General features: G+C 46.1%; 1 protein-coding gene across 1 annotated transcript in view; it reads left to right on the top strand.

Annotated features, from left to right (window-relative positions):
* Scara5 (scavenger receptor class A member 5) overlaps positions 1-3,194 on the top strand; it is a 93,277-nt gene extending 90,083 nt beyond the window's left edge. Inside the window, exon 9 of the mRNA XM_013117248.3 lies at positions 1,062-3,194. Coding sequence (XP_012972702.1) covers positions 1,062-1,198 — 137 coding nt within the window. The 3' untranslated portion in view covers positions 1,199-3,194. The remainder of the gene's footprint in view (positions 1-1,061) is intronic.
* The last annotated feature ends 18,569 nt before the right edge of the window (positions 3,195-21,763 follow it).

Raw genomic sequence — 21,763 nt, 5'->3', positions numbered from 1 at the left:
GGCCTCACTTTGAGTAGCAAAGCTACTGCTTCCATGAGGTCATGAACTTAGTCATCCTTCTAGAAGGCTGCCAGCAGCCAGAGCCAGGCATATCCATCAGCATAAAGAGCCTACCGGCACCCCCAGGCCCCCGCTGCCCAGCTTATCAGTAGGAGTGCAGGGTAGTTGGCACACCCTGCTTCCTTCTCCTCCACAGACTTCTAGGCAAGTCCTCTATTGACTCTGGAAGGTTATCCCAGCTGCTGTAACTCCTGATATTCATAGAATGATATCAGTGATAAGTTCACACCGTTCGGTGGCCTGATGCTCTTCTGTGACAGCCCGTTAAAGCACCAGGCTCTCCATATGTGGCCACCTTCAGACCAGCACACTGACCCATTACAGCTGACTGGACAAGACTAGCTGCCAGTCTTAGGGACTCCATATTTGAGGGCTAAGGATATCTGACTACAATGTTAGATTTGGGAATTCTTCATCTTTCTGGAACTGTTTTTGGGCTCACAGAATGGAACCATGTAGCAATGTTGGTGCTAACAAACTCTGGGACACTGGATAATACAGGAGCTGCCTGACATTACCCTTCTGATTAGGCCTTGCAACAAGATAGTGTAGCTCGGTGTCAGGACAAGTCAGTCATTAAGTGTGAGCCTGGGATAGCTGAGTGGGTAGCAAGATTTTGGTTGGAAATTAGACTTTGCCAGTTATAAGCTGTGTAATCTGATATCAATTGCTTTCTGAGCCTAAGTTCACTTACAGAATGTGTATCTACCCCAAAGTATTATGGTGAGGACTATGGAGGCTCGTATCTGTTAGAGGCCTGACTCATAGAAGATACAAATGCCAATATCATCTCTTATTGTGATTCTACCTATAGGAAGCTAAGCCTGTAATAAGGATGCATTCTCAGGAGAGCAGAGAGGGGAAAATGGCCTCCACCAGATTTGAGAAGTAGCTGCAGGGACAGCCAGGCCATGGTCACGTCATTTACAGGCATATTCCCTTTTCTCCTTCTATCTGCTTCCCGAATCACTGCTAAGAAGTGTGTGTGCCTCTCTTCACAGGCACAGGGCGGATTTGGATGGATGACGTGAATTGCAAGGGAACCGAGCTCTCCATCTTCCACTGCCAATTCGCCAAATGGGGAGTGACAAACTGTGGGCATGCCGAGGACGCCGGAGTGACTTGTACTGCATTCTGAAAGCAGGCACAGCCCAAGGCCAGGGCACTGCCGTGACCACATTCCCTTGTCTCTGGGGTTGGAGGATTGCTTAGAGCTACCTAACCATGGCTCATGCCCAGTTCAGCACCACCCCCAACCCTGCTGCCAACTGGTCCTACTCTGTTGTCATTCTCCTTCCAGACAACTGCTCCAAAGTGCTCAGTGGGACCTGCGTTCTCTTTCCTTTCCACCAGGGTGTCTACGTGTGGGCCCTGGTCACCACCAGTATGCTTAGCTATCTGATGACTCTCTACAAGGCCTAGGGATCTATGTTACAGGCGGTCTCTTGGTTACAGCTGGACGCTGATATGACCTCATAGGCAAGAGCAGCAATGGAGGTGGGAGGTGTTATGGGTCATTCACTTTGCAGATAAGTCCTAAATTCCAGTTTCACCATCCACCTCACCAGCAAGTAGAAACCCTTAATGATTCTGTTTCCCCTCTTCACACTGTTGGTTTGAGGAAGGGGCAGAGGAGAAGCCAGCTATAGGAGACACAAGAAAATACCAGTTACCAGAAGGAACCCGGCAGGAGCCGGGAAGAGAGGGGGATAACTACTTTGTGCTACAATGTATCTTGGGTGCTGAAACCTCTTGACCACTTTGCTGTGTTAATACCAGGTGTGTCAATCAGGGCAGGACCCTGCCTCCGGGTAGTGCTCACCTGGACCATTCATCTGACTCCCAAGCTAGAAGACAAAGAATGACCAAGACTGAGACCAGGTTCCTCCATGAACCTTGAATATAACTAGTACATATAAGATCAGACAGGATGGATTTTTTTTTTTGGTTTTTCAAGACAGGGTTTCTCTGTATTGTTTTGGAGGCTTTCCTGGAACTCAATCTGTAGACCAGGCTGGCCTCAAACTCACAGAGATCCACCTGCCTCTGGAATTAAAGGCATGTGCCACCAACGCTCGGCTCAGGATGGGTTTCTAAGTCAAACAGCCACACAGGAAAGCTTGTTTAGAGGTGACATGGGAGCTGTCCACATTAACCTGAGGCCATCAGTCATTAGAGACTGTGTCTTAGAGCAGTTGGTGATGCACCTTTCAGACCTCTTTAAATATAATCATGTGTTCAGAGGAAAACAGACCTGGTAAGTTTCCCAAGGGTAGAAGTGTGAATTCCCTATTACCTTCCCTGGTAAATGAGTTGCCTTGGGCCTCTTCAAACCTGTGAGACGCACTCCACTCCTGGCTACAAAGAGAACATGTTCTGTTGTTAACAGGAGGAGGTTGAACTAGATGGTACATGTGCTCTAGAATTGGGAGAGCTATGGTATAGCAATTGAGGGCAGACCTGTCTGGCTATAGTAGAGTCACAGACACAATCACATATCTTACAAGGTGAGCATCGTCTTGCTTGGGGTGAGGAAGACCTAGGTACCTCCAAGTATAGTTCCCCCCAAAGATCCTGGCTGGCTACTATGCCAATGTGTGATCTTGATCATTCTTGCTTTTGATATGCGTTATTTACTACTGTTTTCATGATCTGACCAACTGTTATGTTTACATAACATGCATGTACTCATGCATCTTCTTCCAGAGCCAATGTATGTATACCTGTATAAGCATAGCACCCTTTATTACACAGCTCAGCACATCACAGTGGTTATGTTTTAAAAGATATGCTAAAGGTTGTTATTTTTAAAAAACAAACAAAGATATTTTACGAATGTGTAAACATCACTCTGTTAATTCTGGGAATGAACCCTGTTACCCCAATGATGAAGACTCAGGTAACTTTTTCACTTAGTCTTTACATGGGGGAAACACAAGTTTGGTTTTATATCTATAAAAACGATGTTGAAAAGTATTTAACCATAAAAATAAAAGTCGACTAGTTTACAGACCTACCTATGAGGACATGGGAATGACCGTGGACTGTATTTCAGGGACTAATGGAAACTAGGCCTAAAATACTTCAGACCTTTTGTAAGAAAAAATTTCAATAAAGCAAACATTTGAAAAAGATGTCACTAGCAAGTGGTTGTATTTGTCAGGGTTCTCTAGGGTCACAGAAATTACGGAATCTCTCTCTCTCTCTCTCTCATATATATATGATTTAAAGGCTGCAGTCCAACAATGGCTAGTTATGAATGGAAAGTTCAGGAATCTGGCTGCTCAGCCCCACAAAGCTGGGTGCCTCAGCTGGTCCCGCTGGGGTTCCAAAGAAGGAAATGAATGTGCTGACAGAGGTGAGGGCAAGCAGGCGAAGGGCACCCTTCCTCCTTCCGTCGTCCATATGTAGCATTCCAACAGAAGGTGTGGCCCAGATTAAAGGTGTGCCTTCCTGCCTCAAGGTCTGGACCAAAGACAGGCTGTCTTCCTGCCTCAAGATCCTATCACAGGTGAGCCCTCCATTTCAGAACTACAGTCCATTCCAGATATAGTCAAGTAGGCAACCCGGAATAGCCACCACAGTGGTCCATCATACTCTTTTTCATGAGGAGCCAGGTAGTGTGGAGAAGGCAATCTGATTATTTTCCAGCATGTGCTGTACATTAAAAGACTCCTCCATGCTTCTAGAAGACATTCAACACACATGTCTAGACTGAGAGAATACCTAATCTGTTTCCTGTTGCTGTAACAGAGTATCTGAGACAAGGTAGATTTATAAAGAAAAGAGACCTATGTACTGAAAGTCCAAAAGTGGGCCTCCATTTCTGGCAAGGGATTCATGCTGCTTCAACCTTCAGCAGGCAGAAGGAAGAGGGCACAAAGGTCTGTGCCACAGAGACTAAGCATGGGGACAGGCTTGCTTTGGAACAAACCTGAACCACCATCACTAAACTAGGCCTGTGAAAAGGGGACTCTGGGGAGAAAGGCACTTACCTGCCCATTCATGAGGACTCCATACCTGTTACCCAGACACCTCCTCAAACTGCCACACTGAGGAGTCAAGGTTCCAATCTATGCATGTGTGTGGGACACACTCAAATCTCAGCAGAACCATGCTGTTTTATCCTCATTTGGTGGTCACCAAAGGAAACAGGTTCCAAGCAGCAGAACAACCCTCAGGACCCATTCATGACAGGATGGTTTTGAACTTCACTTGGTCTCTGCCAAAAGGAAGTGTTCATGTTTGTAGCTGACAAAGGAAAGGTGTCATAGTCACTGTTGTATTGCTGCAAAGTACCACCATGACCACAGCAATTCTTTTTTTGGGGGGGAGGGTTCTCTGTGTAGCTTTGGAGGCTGTCCTGGAACTCGCCCTGTAGACCAAGCCGGCTTTAAACTCACAGAGATCCACCTGCCTCTTCTGGGATTAAAGGCACACGCTACCAATGCCCTGCTCCACAGCAACTCTTATAAAGGAAAACATTTAATTAGGGCTGGCTTACAGTTCAGAGGTTTAGTCCTTTATCTCATGGTAGGAAGCGTGGCAGCATTCAGGCAGACATGGTGCTGGAGAAGGAGCTGAGAGTTCTAAATCTGGTTTGGCAGGCAGCAGGAAGAGATGGACACTGGGTCTGGCTTGGGCTTCTGAAACGACAAAGCCCACTCACCTCCCCCACCCCCATCCCCTCAACCTCCCCCACCCCCCACCCCCTCAACTTCCCCTAGCCCCCCACCCCTGTGACATACTTCCTCCAACAAGCCCACACCTACTCCAGCAATGTGATATATCCTAATCTTTTCAAGTAGTGCCACTCCCTATGAGCCTAAGGAGACCATTTTCATTCAGACCACAACAAAAGGACACTTGTGTTTTTCTTCCCACCTCTAGAATTCCTCCTAGGAACACGCCTCCCTTGGGATACCGAGGATGCTAAGGCAGCCCAGTTAGGTACTGAGTGCGTGCTTCCTGGGCTCTAACATCTGAAGATAGGCAGGAGTGTTCTAGACACAGAACCACAGCAGTCTGTGAGGAAAGGTCTGAGCCACACAGTCCTATAGCAGTCTTTGTCTTTGAGGTCACCAACCAGCTCCCAAATCATGACACAGAGGCTTATTAGTTATGAATACTTAACCTTAACTTATGCTCGTTTCTGGCTAGTTTTTTTTTCTTCTTCTTCTTTAGATTAACCTGTCTCTCTTCATCTACATTTTTTCTGAGGGCTTTTTACCTTTCTTTCTGTATGTCCTGCTGGCTGGTGGCTGCTGCCTGGATGTCTTCCTCTCTTTCTCCCTCATTCTTCTCTTCTCCTCCTTCTCCCTCTCCCCCTCCTTCTTCCTTTTATTCTTATTCCTCTCCCCCTTTCTCTTCCTTTCTCTCTCTCACCTATATTTCTCCTCCTATTTCTTCTCTTCCTGCCAGCCCCGCCTAACCCTCTCCTGCCTAGCTATTGGCCATTCAGCTTTTTATTAGATGAATCATGTGCCTTAGACAGGCATGGCGAAACAGCAACACATCTTTACATAATTAACCAAATGTAACACACCTTTGCACAGTTAAAGTAATATTATGTATCATAAACAAATGTAACACATCTTTGCCTAGTTAAAGTAATATCCCACAGTTCCCACACAGATGCTCATGGTGGCAGCTCAGGGAAGTCCTCACACCCTGAGTTTTCTGTGGGCCACTGCAGTGTGCTAAAACACAACAGATGTTTCTGGAAGTCCATCAAGGGACTACCCTTTCCTCCTCTTTCCAGAGGCCTGGATGCTAGCCTGCCCCCAAACATGCCGTGGTGCTTCTGGCTGTGTGAACAGGGCCCTGGAGGAAGGCAGCACCCACCACTTCTTTGTTGATCTCTCTACTGCCCAGAAGTCAAACTTAGCCACGTTCAGCAGACAAACACGCATGTACTTTTGGACAAATTTTTGGAGCCCCATCCCAAGTTTCTTCAATGACTTTGATGACAAAAGAATAGAAGTCATGCTAACATTCCATAATAGGTCCAGAGTGTGAATCAATTTGTTCTCTTTGTAACCTAGCTCTCTACCTGAAACCTTCTGTAGAACATGCCACATCCCAGCTTTACATTCCTCTCCTCCTTCACCTATGACTGTGTGGAGTCAAAGTGGGTTTTGCCTGTCAGCACCTTGTTAGTCACCCCACTCCACCAAGCACAATAGGTAAAGGAACTTTCTAGAAGAACTCTTAATCTCCTGGGGAGACCTTGAACAAGTGCAAGTGTAGCCAGTAGCGTGGGCTCTCATCGCAGGTCTTTCTTTAGAAGTTGTACCAGTCACATGACTTCACACTTGTGCTAATGAATGTTGGCTGTCAAGGCCTCACAGGAATGCCCATGCACCTTCCTAGAACCTTCTCTGTGCTGTTCCCTTCTCTCAAGTACTGAGAAATTCTGCAAACCTCGGCCTCTGAGCTCCAGGCACCATTCCTCACCTCCACACAGCTGTTAGACTCAGCTTACTCCTGATGCTGCAGAGAAAGAATCTAGGCCAAGGTCGAGCTGCCCATTTGCTCCCCTCATCTGGGGGATCACAGTCTTCTTGTTACATGTTGTTCAATGTCTTAAATGGTAGGTTTCAAGAAAGTTGTGCAATTTGCAATTTTCCAATTATGTCAGAAGGTGGGTAATTCCGGTAAGTATTCCCCAAGGCCAGGAGTAGAAGTCTTCCCTGTGGCTATTTACTAGTCCAGGACATAAGGGAACATCTTTGTTCAAACACGGCACCTTTTTGTAAGATGAACTCTGGAAAGATCTTGTAGGAAGGGTAACTGAACAGGCAGAAGCTTCACGTAGCCTTCCCTCATGGTCCCTTCCTTCCAGCCCCTCCCCTCTAGACTCCCTTCCTAGGTCAGTCCCAAGGCTCTCCATGAGTTCTCCTTTAGCAGTTGAAGAATTAACCCATGGGTGAGCAGCAAGGAAACCTTTTCAGTACAAATACAAACAAGTTTAAACCAGACAGATATCCAAGTAGGCTGTACAGCAGCTGTTAATGTTGTGGCCTCAAAGAGCTGGTAACATTTCAGTGGCTGCTACCCCAGCTCGCTTGCCCCTCCGGTCCTGTATAGTCCTCACCAGGGGCAATTTCTTATCCCCCAAGCTGTGGTCTCTGTGAACAGAGGCAGTACCTTTTCCCCGTCATCCACCCCGGCTCCATTCCTGGAGACATGGTTGTGGTCCTGAGGACAGACCTCATGCTTCTGCAGGGGACCAAGGCAGAGTCACTTTCATGGGCACTATGAGAACATTCTCTCCTTGCGGGAACTCATGCCCTGTCCATAGGGAAGCGGCACGGACTCAGTTCTTCGTTTATATGTTCACTTACCATGTGCTGATAGAGTATCTACTACGCGTGAGGCCCATTGACCATGGTTAACAGGCGTTAACAGGACCTGCCTGGCATTCTTTGCCAAAAGGCAAGAGAGAAAAGTGCGCATGTGTACAAAATTGGTCCCTGGGATTGAAGAAACTGTTCTTGTCACTGCCTTTCAGTATAACCCTTACCACCCAGGGAGAATATTATCCGTTGACAGCAAACACACAGTGATATAAAGATGCTTGATTGCGAAACACAGCAGCTCATTGTATAAAAACACAATTAAATACTTTTAAGTATTCCTCCATGGCTTCTGGTCCAGTGCCTACCTCCAGGTTCGTACCCTGACTCCTTCAATAATGAATGGGCTGTGATGTGGAAGTGTGAGCCACATAAACCCTTTCCTTTCTAAGCTGCTTTTGGTAGTGGAGCTTTAAAATGACAAATAAATCGGGTGTGGTGACACTCATCTGTAATCTCAGCTGCTCAGGGGGCCGAGGCAGGAGGATCAAAAGCTCAAGGCCTGCCTGAGTTACACAGTGAGTTCAAGGTTAACCTGAATAAGTTAGCAAGGCCTTTTCAAAATAAATATCTCAAAGGACCAGTGTACCTCAGTGACAAAGGGTTTCTGTAGCACATGCAAGACCTGAGTTCAGCCCTTCATACCACAAAGTAGTAATAATAATGGCTAATCCAAAGGAATATTTTTTAAAGCAAATAAGAGTATTTAGAATGCGAATGAGGACAAAGAAGAGATGTAGCCACATAGGAGAACGTGCAAAAAGACTATCATAAGCATGTTTATGCCAATGCAATCTTGGGAAATTAGGCGAGACTACAGTTTAAGACATATAAGGAAGCCAGGCAATGGTGGTGCACACTTTTAATCCCAGCACTCGGAGGCAGAGGCAGGTGGAACTCTGTGAGTTCAAGGCCAGCCTGGTCTACAAAGCTACACAGAGAAACCCTGTCTTGAAAAACAAAGCGAGGCCGGGCGTTGGTGGCGCACGCCTTTAATCCCAGCACTCGGGAGGCAGAGGCAGGCGGATCTCTGTGAGTTCGAAACCAACCTGGACTACCAAGCGAGTTCCAGGACAGCCTCCAAAGCCACAGAGAAACCCTGTCTCGAAAAAAACCAAAAAAAAAAAAAAAAAAAAAAAAAAAAAAAAAAGCCAGACATATGTGGAAACAGAATCAAGAGAAAGACCTGAATAGTGCGGTAAGTTCCATGAGAACGGAACCTACTGTTGAGATGCTTCCCATAGAGGAAGCAGCACTCGATGACTGACTCCAGCCCTTTGCAGAACAGTGTGCCCAGGCAGCTTCACAGAGCATGGCAGTGGGGAAAACACCCGCCCGGGTCATTTTGTGAAACTTGAATCACTTTTGTGACGAAATGAGACAAAAGCATAGGAAAGCAGAAAGATTCAGTCTCACCCACCAACACACATACAGAAGCCACAAACAACATTTTAGCAGGCAGAACCCACCAAGCACCAAGAATTATACGTCAGACTGAGTTTCAGTTTCCTAGAAATGCAAACTTGGTTTGATACAATAAAAATCCATAATTGTAGTTCTTCACATTAACAAAGTCAAGAAGAAAAATATACAACTATCTCAATAAACACAGAAAATTCAGTATTTATGTGCAATCAAAACTTTTAATGGGCTAAGGAGAAGTGGGGACTTCCCTTTAAGAACTGTCAACAACATGGAATAAACAGACGTGAATGCAAGCATTTCAAATGTGAACATGGCAATAAACAAAGAGAAGCATCGGGACGTCTTGCTGGTTTTCCTCCATGTCCAGAGACCCCAGCATGCACGGCAAGGAGAAGAAAGTTACTAGGACTGGAAAGGAAACAGACTTTAGCATGCATAGATGAGGGACTCACATTTACAGAACTCCCAAATAAGGACCTCTGCAAATGGCTCGGTAGGTAAAAGCATATGCTGCAAAAGCACAAAGACGTGAGTTCAAATCTCCAGCACCCATGTAAACATCTGGGTGTGGCCTGTGCTTGCCACTCCAGCACTGTAGGGGGAAGAGATAGGGGCTTGCTGGAATGCACTGGCTGCCAACCGAGCACCAGACTCTGTCTCAGAGGGAAAAGGCAGTGATTGACATCTTCTGCTGTCCTGAAGCTGCCCACTGTGTGTGCATATAGAACACCCAACTACCCCACCCCCTGAACAGAGACCAATGTACTGAACAGAACAATCAATGGGAAATTGCTAGAATGAAGAAGGCACCTTCATTGCATGTGAGTATAACTAAGATGTAAACGCCAAACTTCAACGTCTCCCCATTTCAGTAAACTCTTAACTGGATGTTTAGAAAAACAAAGAAACAGTTACTGAGGGCTCAGCAGTGAATGAGACAAGCATTTCCGGCCCTCTGAAGCTCAGGGACCAGGCCCCGGTCTAATTCTCATGCTGGGTCCCTTTGCTATTAGCTGTCATGTGACCCCATCCTTTTCCTCCATATTGCCACTCCTATTTGCTCAGTGTCCAACTGCAACAGACAGTTAATTCCATGAGGGCAGGAACAGGGCAGTAGTCACCCACTGTATCATCAGTTCTAAATACAAGGCCTGGTAAGTGCTGGAACAATAGTCTAGATGTCTATGAGCCCTCTGAATGCATACATTAAAATCCTAACACCCAAGGGAATGATAGAAATTGGAGTCCTTCTGATGGAAGCAGAGACAGATACCCACAGCTAAACACTGAACTGAACTCCTGGAACCCAGTGACAGAGATGGAGGAGTGATGAGCAAAGGGGTCAAGACCATGATGGTGAAACCCACAAAGACAGCTGACTGGATAAGGGGGGAGCTCTTGAATCCCAGACTGATCCTGACAGGCCAACAGGGAACTGATCCAGACTCCATGAATGTAGTGCCAGTGAGGAGGCCACAGAAATCGCTGGGGCGTCGGGTAGTAGATCAGTGTTTACCATGGTGTATGAATGATCTTTGGGAGCCCATTCCAAATAGAGGGATGTTCTCTCATGGGGAAGGGCCTAGGTCCTGCCCTGGATGAAATGACATACTTTGGAGATTCCCCCAAGTAGGGCCTCATCCACCATGGGGAATGATGTGGGGATTGGGTGGGGAGCTGGGGGGGAGGGTGGAGGGACAAGGGAGGAGGGGTGGGAGAGGGAGCTGGGATTGACATGTGAAGCATTCATGTTTCTAATTTAAATACAAACATATATTGAGAAAAAAAAAAGAAATTGGAGTCCTTGGCAGTGGTGAGGTCAGGGATTGGCACCCGATTTAACGCCTCCTTTAAGAGGTCCACTCTTTTAAAGTCATATCTGAAATAAAAGAATGACTCTCTGAGCCAGAAGTGGGACTTTACCAAACATAAACACCAAATCTGTCCATTCCTGGGTGTTGTGCTTCCTAGCCTCCAGAACCACGAGAGATAAATTCCCATCCTTTATAAGCTACTAGTTTGTGGTGATTTGTTACAGCAGCTCACATTGTCTGAGACTCAGATTTAATATCTGAGAAAAGGAGGGAGATGGAGGGAACAAAGGATTCTCATTGCCCCAGAAAGAAAAAGAGCAGTATGGTGGAATGTGGGAACTAGGGATGTGGTTTGCTTTCCAAGTAAATGTCACCATTTTTTACTAGAACAGCACCTTCAAAACCCAGAAGCAGTTCCCAATCACAGACACAATGGTATCCATCATCTTTGGAAATGGTGGTACCTACCTTCTTTGTAACTGGGGAGGACCAGCACTGCCGAGGAAAATAGCAACAGATAAAGATGGAGGGCTGGTGATACAGCTCAGCCAGTAAAAGCACTTGCCTCCCAAACCTGACTTGAGTTCAACTACACAGCTCCTATAGTGGAAAGGAGAGAACAGACTCTTCCTAGTTGTCTTCTGATTTCCAAATGCACACTATGGCATGCACATGTCTACACACACACACACACACACACACACACACACACACACACACGCGCGCGCACACACAAATAATGATGATGATGATGATGATTTTTAAGACAAAAATAAAGATGTTCAGTTCCCACATGAAACTTCTCAATAGTGGGTGACTACACCTTGGCATAATTATAGAGCAGAAATTTTATTATAATTAGTGGAGGTTGCTGGTACAATAAAAAGATTATGGAATGTTGAAAGGAAAATTCCTGTGACCAATTACATTTAGCAAAATTAGTTTGAGCAATGAAAACCAAACAAAAGTAAGCAAAAGAAAAAGCAAAAGCCAAAAATGGTTCAAGAATCAAACTCCTTCCAAAACCAGGGCAGATTCTGAGAACTCCAACCAACAACATAATCTGACATTTATAGAAAATGGAACTGTGAGAGACAATTTAATTGGTTGCAGCTTAATTGGATAATTGGTTACAGAGCCTCCTGCAATGAACTAAATAAAGGCCAGCTACTGTGATTAAATTCCATATTGGTTTGGCTGTTGAGCTTAGGCCAAATCAATGTCTCCTATAAAATTTTATTTGACAAGAATATGGGATTGAAGGATCTAGCTGCTGATCTTGCTTCCACAAATTTGTGGATGAACAATGGCTTCAGGGCCATTGTTATAAGTGAACACTATCCTATGCACCTTTAGTTATGAGGGTTAAAAAAAGTTCATTTGAAAATGGTTTGCAAACTCTGAAGTGTTATGTAAATAATACAGTTTGGATAGCACAGAATATTCTGGCTTTTGGAGGACGTGGTCATTGTTTTTTAAAGTTGTGGGGAGTTGGTGTATAATAAAGTGTAATAGAGGGGCTGGAGGAATGGTCCAGCAGTTAAGGGCACTGGCTGCTCCCGTAGAGGACCGGGGTTCGTTCCCTGAACCCGCATGGTAGCTCACAGCCATCTGTAACTCCAGGTCCAGGGAATCTGGGGCCGTCTTCTGGTCATGAGTACCAGGCACACACACAATGCACATAAATGCAGTCCAGATTCCCATGCTGACCCGTCCAGCAGGCCAGGTTATTTACTGGGTCTATAGCGGGTGTCACCTGTAGGAGTCAAACGGGGGGAGAGAGAAGTGGAAGCCAAGGGCGTAAAGAAAGAGTCAGTCTGAGTTGCGTCAAGGCTTCGTTTATTAGCTAGCAAGGTCTCATTTTTATAAAGCAGTTTAGGCAGGGCGGGGGATGACGACAGGGGCAATGGAAAATACCGGGCCCGGGTACAGAAGGAAATATTTCTTATAGAACACCTTATGTTTAGCCTGTTCCAGGAACCAATGTATGCATGACCAGTTTGTTCATAATAACTTTTCAATTCCAATTGTTTCAATTCAAACTGCCACTTAGTTCTGCTACAACTTAAAGGTCTCCGGGGCTCCAACACCATGCACATAAAATAAACAAATTTTATTTTAAAATAAAAACCAAAGTATGACATAGATATCTTCATGAATATTCTAGGAAAGGAATAGGTTGTATTTCATTAGATGACCTTATTAGAGTGGAAACATCCAACATAGTTTTATCTAAACTTGCAAACAAATAGATAAACAAATGTGTGGAAGGATGGATGGGTGAAGGATGGATGGATGGATGGATGGATGGATGGATGGATGGATGGATGGGTGATGGATGGATGGATAGATGGGTGGATGATGGATGGATGATGGATGGATGGGTGATGGATGGATGGATGATGGATGGATGGGTGGGTGGGTGATGGATGGATGATGGATGGGCTGAGGCTATAGCTCAGTTGCTAGAGTGCTCGCCAGCAAGCATAGCACTGCATGGAAGCAGATGAGTGTGGTTATACACACCTGCAATACCAGGCCCTTGGAGGAGGAGTCGTGAGGATCAGAAGTTCAGGGTTCAGCTCTATCTTCAGCCAGCCCTGACTTGATGAGATCCTGTCTTAAAATACAAAAACAAAGAGAATACACCAGAATTTTTGTTTTAAAAGAAAAATCATCATTTCGTGTGTATTGTCTCCTCAGATAACCTTGGGTTCAGCTCTTTCCTAAACTGGCAGTCGCTTACGTGTCTGTAGTGTGAGTAGCTTCAAAATCCATGATGGGACACATTTCTCTATAGTTTCATAGGGTATCGGGACAGAGCAAAAGAGAGTTCTCTGGAAGGCAGGGAGCAAATCAAACTGTACTTCAAGAAGTTTACCTCCACAAGTCTGCTGTCAGCTCTCTGTTGACATCTACTGGTTAATGAGAGAAACAGAACGGAACTGTCAGAGAAACGACTACACAGTCTAGACTCAATTTTAAAGCCAGGTCTTAAGTAGAAGAGGATTGATCACCTTACGGTTCCATCAGTAGAACTGGGGCAAGGCTCAGCATTCTGCATCTCTGAGAAACTCCTAGACGTTGCTGCAGCTGCTTCCACACAGCCATTTGGGGAACCGCAAAGCTCAACAAAGCTTTCAGAGCATGGGATGTCAGAGGTGGAAAGGACATTAGAGTTTGCCTTAATCAGCTTTCTTGTTTTATAGGTGTGAAAGCCACAAACAGGGAGGAAGCAGGTCCCAAACAAGAACATTCAATGTTTCATTTCCTAAGCCTTATGTCCCGAGTCTTCTGTAATCTAGAACTGAGAGTACCCTGAAAGGCTTTCAAGAAACAACAGGATATATATATCCCCTAAATAACTGACTTTGACATAAGGACTATTTTGAGCTGAAAGCAATTAAGGAGAAACACACGTGAGACATGTTTTTACCTTTCCCCTAGAGTGGGGTAGAACTTTGTAAAGTCATCCTTCCTTCCCTCTCTACCAGTAGAAACTAAATTGATCACCTGCGATGGCTTAAGACCCCTATTGGCCTGGACACCACACTAGGGCATTCAAAGCCACGAAGACGTCTGTATGGTAATTAGTTTCCCACATGCTTGCATTTCCACTTTTCACAGCCCCTAGAGGCACTGTTGTTTGTGGATGATTCCATTAAGCATGAGTTCTAAACTACGTCTTTGACAGTCCATTAACTTCTGTATTTCTTCCCACACATACATGAGACATACATGTTAGTACACTTCTATTTGTCTTCATCTTGCAAATCTGTCTTTTGTTATAGGAGACCTAAACAACAGGACAGACGGATAAAAGGAAAGTGGTTTTTTTCTCTCCTGTACTTCCAAGCTCATATGCTTAATAGTTGTCCTGCTAGATCAGAGAGTGAAGGGTCTGTAGCCAGCCAGATCTGACAGGCCTTGCCATTCTCCCCCATTCCCTCTGCCTTGCTAAAATCCATTAGATTGCACTTCTAGCTACCAAGGTCTATTCCCCTATTTGGCCACTTCCTCCTCTTGGGGCTGACTGCCAAGGTTCAGCTATCAAAGTGTTGAAGTCCAGCAGTTAAAAGCCCCTTTTGGCTACCCTAGTTAATATTCCCAATTAAAATTAATCAACTCATCCTAAAACAGGGTTTCCCTTTGTACATCTTCATTTGTTTTTTAATGCCAATTGGTGTTTTGCCATGGGTTTCAGGGCCCCTGGATCTGGAGTTACAGACAGTTGTGAGCTGCCATATGGGTGTAGGAATTGAACCTGGGTCCTCTGGAAGAGCAGCCAGTGATCTTAACCACTGAGCCATCTCACCAGCCCCACCCTATGCCACTCCACCTGACCTGGTACCTTTATAAACTGTTATTTGCCTATGGGTCACATATGTCTTCTTTTCTATTCAGAGGCAGTTCTTAGTCTCTCCAGGATCCCTTCTCCGCTCCCTTGTTCCTTTCCTCCTCCTTCCTCCTCTATCTCCTATCTTTTCCATTTACTCCCTGGCCTCTGTCCCTCTGGGGCAAATAAATCTTGTGATGAGAACTTGGACTTGGGGTGTCTTGTTTCTTTGTTTGCTTGTTTGTTTGTTTTTTGTTTTTCGAGACAGGGTTTCTCTGTATTGTTTTGGAGGCTCTCCTGGAACTCGCTTGGTAGACCAGGCTGGCCTCGAACTCACAGAGATCTGCCTGCCTCTGCCTTACGAGTGCTGAGATTAAAGGCGTGTGCCACCAATGCCCAGCTTGACTCTGGTCTTTAAAGTGTGACCGTAAGGTTCAGTTTCTGACCCAGGAACAGAAGGGGTTATGGATACCCAGAGAATAAAGAGAATTCAAGGAGTTGTTGGCAGGTAAGAAAATCTGCATTTCCTGGCACACCAGCTACAAGGCAGGCAGACACCGGCAGATACCTGGGTACACACACAGGCACACAAGTAGACAGGCATGCAGGCCACCGGGTTAGCACACATACTTAAACAGGCTGACTGACAAACACAAAAAATGAAGGCCCTCTCCTCCAACATCCAGGCTATATTTACAGACATATATTTACACATATTGGTCTGTATGGCCACCTCTTCTTTTCAGCGTACACCACTTCTTTGCCTCTTTGAGAGAGTTGTTTGTGAGGCAGAGGCCACCAGAGATTAATTTGATAGCCAGAAGTCTTGGCTATGAAAATGCCTGTTTATACAATAGCCAATTGTTTTCTTATTTTGGATGTGCTGTTGGCTATGGAAGTAACCCACTTTAGATGCAATGGAAGGTGCTTCTGGCTTCCAAACAAACTTCATACTTTCCAGATGGTGGTGGCCCAGTGTAGCATGGGCTTCCAAGTAACAGTGAGTCCTTCTTCCTATGGCCTCTGGATGCTACAATAGAGGAAAGCAGACCCCAGACCGCTCATGCCTATCACCCACCAAATGATGTTGGAGCTCCTTCAAGCCCGACCCTTTTCCTTCCCCCAGGATATCTATGTCACCATGTCCTGTGGAGAGCCTGCACCCACAGTGGTAAAGTTATACCCAGAGCCAGGTATGATGGTGCAGACCCTTAATCCCAGCATTCAAGAGACAAAGCCAGTCAGATGGTTGTGAGTTCGAGGCCAGCTCCAGACCAGCTGGGGCTACAGATTAAGATTCTGACTTTAAAGAGGAAACAGTTCCTCCCAGTAATCACGCCATGAGGAAAACAAATAGCACTATTGATTTTTAACTTGAAGACTGAGTTAACCCTCAGCTATAATAGGTGTAATTGATCCAAGGTTTGGAATGAATTACCTTGAAAAGGAATTAGCTGATGCCATACTTTATAACCAAGGGACTTGGAATGGATTATCCCCAAACCACAATTAATTGGCAGAATATGAAAAATAAGCACTGACTCATGGAATTCACTAACATTACCATTTAAAGAAGTGGTTAAGGTATAGGAGTTAGAGTACAGAAGTGACGTGTGTGTGTGTGTGTGTGTGTGTGTGTGTGTGTGTGTGTGTGTGTGTGTGTCTGGCATGGGGCAGTGGAAAATTCTCTGCAGCAGGGAAGCAGAAGATAAGAAGTTCCTCCCAGAGTCTGCCACTAACCAAATGTGTCCTTGGGCAAGCCTCTTAGCCTGGGAGGGACTCGCATTTCTGAGTTTGTAAGATAAAGGACTGGACTGGAATTAGATGGTATCTCTGTTCTCTTCTGGGTCCAGTATTTTATTACCTCAAAACCTTTTCACCTGCTGGCAAGATGTCTCAGCAGCTAAAAGCTCTTGTCCCACAAGCCTGGTGACCTACATTTAATTCCCACAATCCACATGGTAGACAGAGAGAACTGATTTACACACAGAACTAACTGTTCAGAGAGAATTGGCCTCCAGCTGCAAGGGACATTGTCACCAGGGCTGTTGAAAATGACTTTCTCTTCAGACTGCCTTGTGCCAGTCACAGCCTGCACTAGCAAGACAGGCAAAGAGTGAGTTTACATGAGTCTGCCAGTGACTGCTCTGGACCTTGCAGGGCCTAGAGGAGGGAGCCCATTCTCCTTGTGATTCAGCTAAAACCCTGTGATTGACAGATGGAAGAGCCCAGAAGCTGTGTTGTGTTATAGCTGGTGTTCCCGTCACCACTTTTGGACGCCACACTAACACCATACCATGCTCCTTCCTGTATGAGTAACTTGAGTTGCTTAAGTCATTTGTTTTTAGAGCCAGCCTAGATCAGTCTCTTGTGCTGCCCCCAGGGTGTGACAACAGTATAGGGATGTTTCCTTACCAACTTGTCATTTTGTCGTAATTAGAAAAGGCTGAGCTGTTATCATGAGGAGGAGACAGTCAAGCCACAGAAGTGACAGCAGCCTTGTGTCAGTGCCAGCTTTACTGATAACTTGGGGGAGTCTGGTGGAGTTACCACACATTGCCATAGAAATCAGTGTCCCTTTATGAGATTCTTTTTTCCCACTGCCCAGAGATTCTTACTCTTGTTAATAAAGGAGTTGAAGCTGGGCAGTGGTGGCACACACCTTTAGTCCCAGCACTTGGAAGGCAGAGGCAGGCAGATCTCTGTGAGTTCAAGGCCAGCCTGGTCTACAGAGTGAAGTCCAGGATAGTCAGGGCTGTTACACGGAGAAACCCTGTCTTGAAAAACAATAAATAAATAAATAAATAAATAAATAAATAAATAAATAAATAAAGGAATTGAAGAAAAGACTCAGGAGAAAGCTTGGGAGTAATTTAACCAGAGTTTAAAAGAATCCCTGCAGCCATGTGCCTGCCACAGTACGCACATGGAGATCAGAGCACAACTCTGTGGAGTCGGTTCTCTCCTGCTACTGTAAGTCTGGGAATTGAACTCTGGCTTGTGATTCACTGGACCACCCTCCAGGCCCCAAACAGCACAGAACTTTTAGCTAGCTGTCATAAGGCCATATACACCATTTATTTTCCCACAGTGCACTGTCTCCTTTCTTACCCCCCATTCACACACACCCCCAGCTCCTACTGGTTCTTCCCACCGCTGAGCTGGTAATATTCTGAACAGACTCCTTACCACACTGACTGGTTAAAAGTTGCCCTTGTCGGCCGGGCGTTGGTGGCGCACGCCTTTAATCCCAGCACTTGGGAGGCAGAGGCAGGTGGATCTCTGTGAGTTCGAGGCCAGCCTGGTCTACAGAGCGAGTTCCAGGACAGCCTCCAAAACAATACAGAGAAACCCTGTCTCGAAAAAAAATAAAAAAAATAAAAGTTGCCCTTGTCTTGTTCATAACACACGGTCTGTCTCACAGCTGCCTGGAGGAGGAGGCCAGGGAAGAGGAGGAAACACCCTCGCTGTTTGCCTGTTCGCATTAAGCCAGCATGAAAGTCAGCCACTTGATGGACAAGCAGTCACATGGCACGGAGGGGGACACTGGAGAAAGATCAAGGTCTGGAGTGTTAGAGAAAGCTTGTTTAGGCTCTGGTTAGCATCCAAAAGAAAAATATAGACAGGAAGACAGAAAGAGAAGAAGTTACTGTTTCTGAGGCAGACCCAACAGAACCCCATGGCAGCCCTGGAACTACTGCACAGAGGGCAGGAATTCTGGGTTGAGAAGGCGGGGGGCAGGGAGGAGGAGCACACATTATCTCATTAAAGGGATAATTATTCATCTTTTCTCTTCAGCATGGTTTAAGGTTGATTCAACCTCCTGAGGGGTGGTCCCTTGGCCAGGTGACTGGCCAACTGAACTTGGAGGAGACTATGGCAGTCTCCACTCAGAGGTAGATTCCATTCTTTACTGTAGCAGTAGTCACAGAAACGGTGCTGGCAGTAGCAGAGGAAGGAGAAAGTGGCTGGGGACAGACTCGGTGGGGAGCAGAGAAAGCAAAGTGTGTAGGTGGAGCAGATAGCAAAGGAACAAGGGCTGTGGGGTACAGAAGGAGAAAGGTGACCCAAGTCTGCAGAAGTAGAGCTCCGAAGGCCAAACAGACCACGAGCCCTGGGTTCTGGAAGATCACTAGGGAGCTGCTAAGCCTCGGAGGCCAAGGGCCCTGACATCCAAAGTGAGGAGCTGTAGCTGGCTGGCACTAACTACCATTGACTGCAACTGCCATTGCCAAGTGCCAGGCACCCACTGGCAACCAAAGTCCAGATCATGGAGCCTCTGATTTGAGAAACCAGATGTGAGTCTAGAGTTCTCAAGACTATGAGTGTCTTCCTTTTTCAATTCCACCCACAAGCCTTTGACACTCCAGGGCCCATGCTACAAAAACTATTCATTGATACATCTAGCCAAGGACAAGAGGGCCCTGGCCAGATCACTGGTGACACAGCCACCGTTCAACTCTGCTGTCCACCTTCTCCTGTGCATGGTATGCTCATGGGGCCTTCACTCACATCTGCTTTCCTTCCAACCCCCACAGCGGGAAACCCCTAACATCTTTTGCAGCCTTCACTCCTTACCATGAGCTTCCAAAACACCACAAAGTCCAGCTCCAAGAACCCTTGTTCTCTATGGTCAGAGAACGAGCAACAGCCATACTTTGCATTTTGAATGAGTAAGCTTATTAGGTATACTGCAACCTAAATTAAAGTAATAAAGCAAGTGAGTGAGAAATGAAAGAAAGAGAGAGAGAGAGAGAGAGAGAGAGAGAGAGAGAGAGAGAGAGAGAGAGAGAATATTAAATCGAAAACTCAAAACATCCATTGGAAATCAACCAAGAAGGTCCTGTGAGGGCTGCCAGCTGGAGTTCCTGACAAGAGAGTCCCAGGCAGAGTGTCTCCTTGGATGAGGCTTCCAAGTAAAAGAAGAAATAGAATCGGTTCCCATCATGGCTGGAATGCAGCTTCTGTTTCTCATTTAGGCACGTTCCCATCATGACACAGACAACTGTGATCTGTGGTTCACCCTCTCGCCGCTTTGAAGAACAAGATGCTTTCACTCTTGGGATGCTTTGCTCTTCCCTTCCCTCCCTGTCAGAGTTCAGGGTGTTGGTTCTACTCCAGATACAGGTTCTTGAAGGACACTTGAGGTACACATTCGGGCCTGAGACGGGCAGGGGCAACCCTACTTCCAGAGCCAGCTTCTCGGGGAGCTCCAACAGCACACGGCATTTTGTCACTGTGCCCACAGGAGATGAGACCTGGGAAGGTAAGGGTGGCGCACACTGTAGACTCACTCAGGAGAAGAGAAAGGTTTGATCTGTGCTGCTGATGTTGCCACTACTGTTGTTTAATGTGATTTTTTTTTTTAAATTTTGAGGCAAGTTTCCATCTCTTCAGAGTCCAGACTTACCTAAAACTCATGGTAATCTGCTGCCTCAGCCTCTCGGGCACTGAGATTACAGGTGGGGACTAGAACTGAGGCTTCATGCTTTTTTTTTTAATGAAGAAATAACCCCACTTGTGAAGGTGGAGCCCACACGGCTTATTCACCTCTTTGCTTATTAGAGAAGTTTCACCATGAGTTTAGAAAGACACAGCAATCTCCCAGCTTCGTGCTGTCTTTTCTTAACCTACTGAATCCAGCCAGTGCTCAGAGCAGGGACAACCTTGCCAGAAGCCACACATACAGAGGAACACTGTCTCTCCCTTCCGCAGCAACCAGCAATACCAGAAGCTCCTCTAGTGGGGAACATGCTTCATGAGCCCCTCCCCCATCCATGCCGGGATTTTGATGGGCCCATGTCTCCTTGAGATATGAAGCTTCTGGTTTTTCTCAGGCGCATGGCCTTGGACTTGCTCGTAGTCGCCCTGGGAGGAGAGCTATTTTTGCTGGGTTCTCTTGGGCAGTCTCTTTCCTTGACCACACCCATCTGCTAGGCTTCACTAATTCTGTGTTATCACTCTACGGTTCTCTACAAATGCTCTGGGGTAGAACCCTGGTCAATGTCTGATCCAACAAGGTGGGGTCGTGTGCAAGGGTGATTTTTGATGCTAGTGGTTTATCCTGACAATGAGAACTCTCTTCTTAGATCCTTCCCTGATTCTCTCTGGTAAACAAACCAATGAAGCTAGCACTCTGATGTTAATTACTTACAACCCGACCTCCAGTTGCTGCTGGGGGCTTTAACCTCCTCGCAGTCTGTTTTGAATTAAGTTGGGTCCTCTGAGGGAAAGTGAGGCACTTTCTGTCTCTCCCCTTAATGAAATCTCCAAGCCACAAGCTTGGGGCTGCAGATGTGGGAGTGGCCTGCTGCTCTTGCAAGGAGCACCTGGCTTTAAGCACTTGACAGGGGAAGAAGTGTTAGCCTCTGGCCATCTTGGCTTGCCTCCCGTCATGATCCTCCTCCCTACAAAGGAGTTGGGACACAGATGATGGGCCCTTTGTATTCAATGTGATTTTCCTAGTATGGAATCTTAACCTCTTAGGTGGATGTTGGGTAAAGGGGAGAGGGAGCATTTGGCCTTTTTGCTGTACTCCCCTGAACTTCAGGGTGCAGCTGAGAAGTTGGATGGAGACTTGAGGCATCCTGTTCTCACTGTTGAAGGTGGAGTTCCTGGCATAGTGAACTGGGGGTGGGGGAGGGAACCAGGGTTCAATGCCACAGACTCCCACAGTTCTAAACAAGTTTTACTGGTTTTTCTTGAATGAATTCTTTATTTGCTGTATGCCCTTAGGATAGTTTCCATAGTGTGTGTTCTGAATTTGACTC

The sequence above is a fragment of the Mesocricetus auratus genome, unplaced genomic scaffold (assembly GCF_017639785.1).
Source record: "Mesocricetus auratus isolate SY011 unplaced genomic scaffold, BCM_Maur_2.0 Super-Scaffold_100707, whole genome shotgun sequence".
NCBI lineage: Eukaryota > Metazoa > Chordata > Mammalia > Rodentia > Cricetidae > Mesocricetus > Mesocricetus auratus.
The sequence above is the reverse complement of the archived record's forward strand: the minus strand, read 5'-3'. Positions and strand labels throughout refer to the sequence as shown.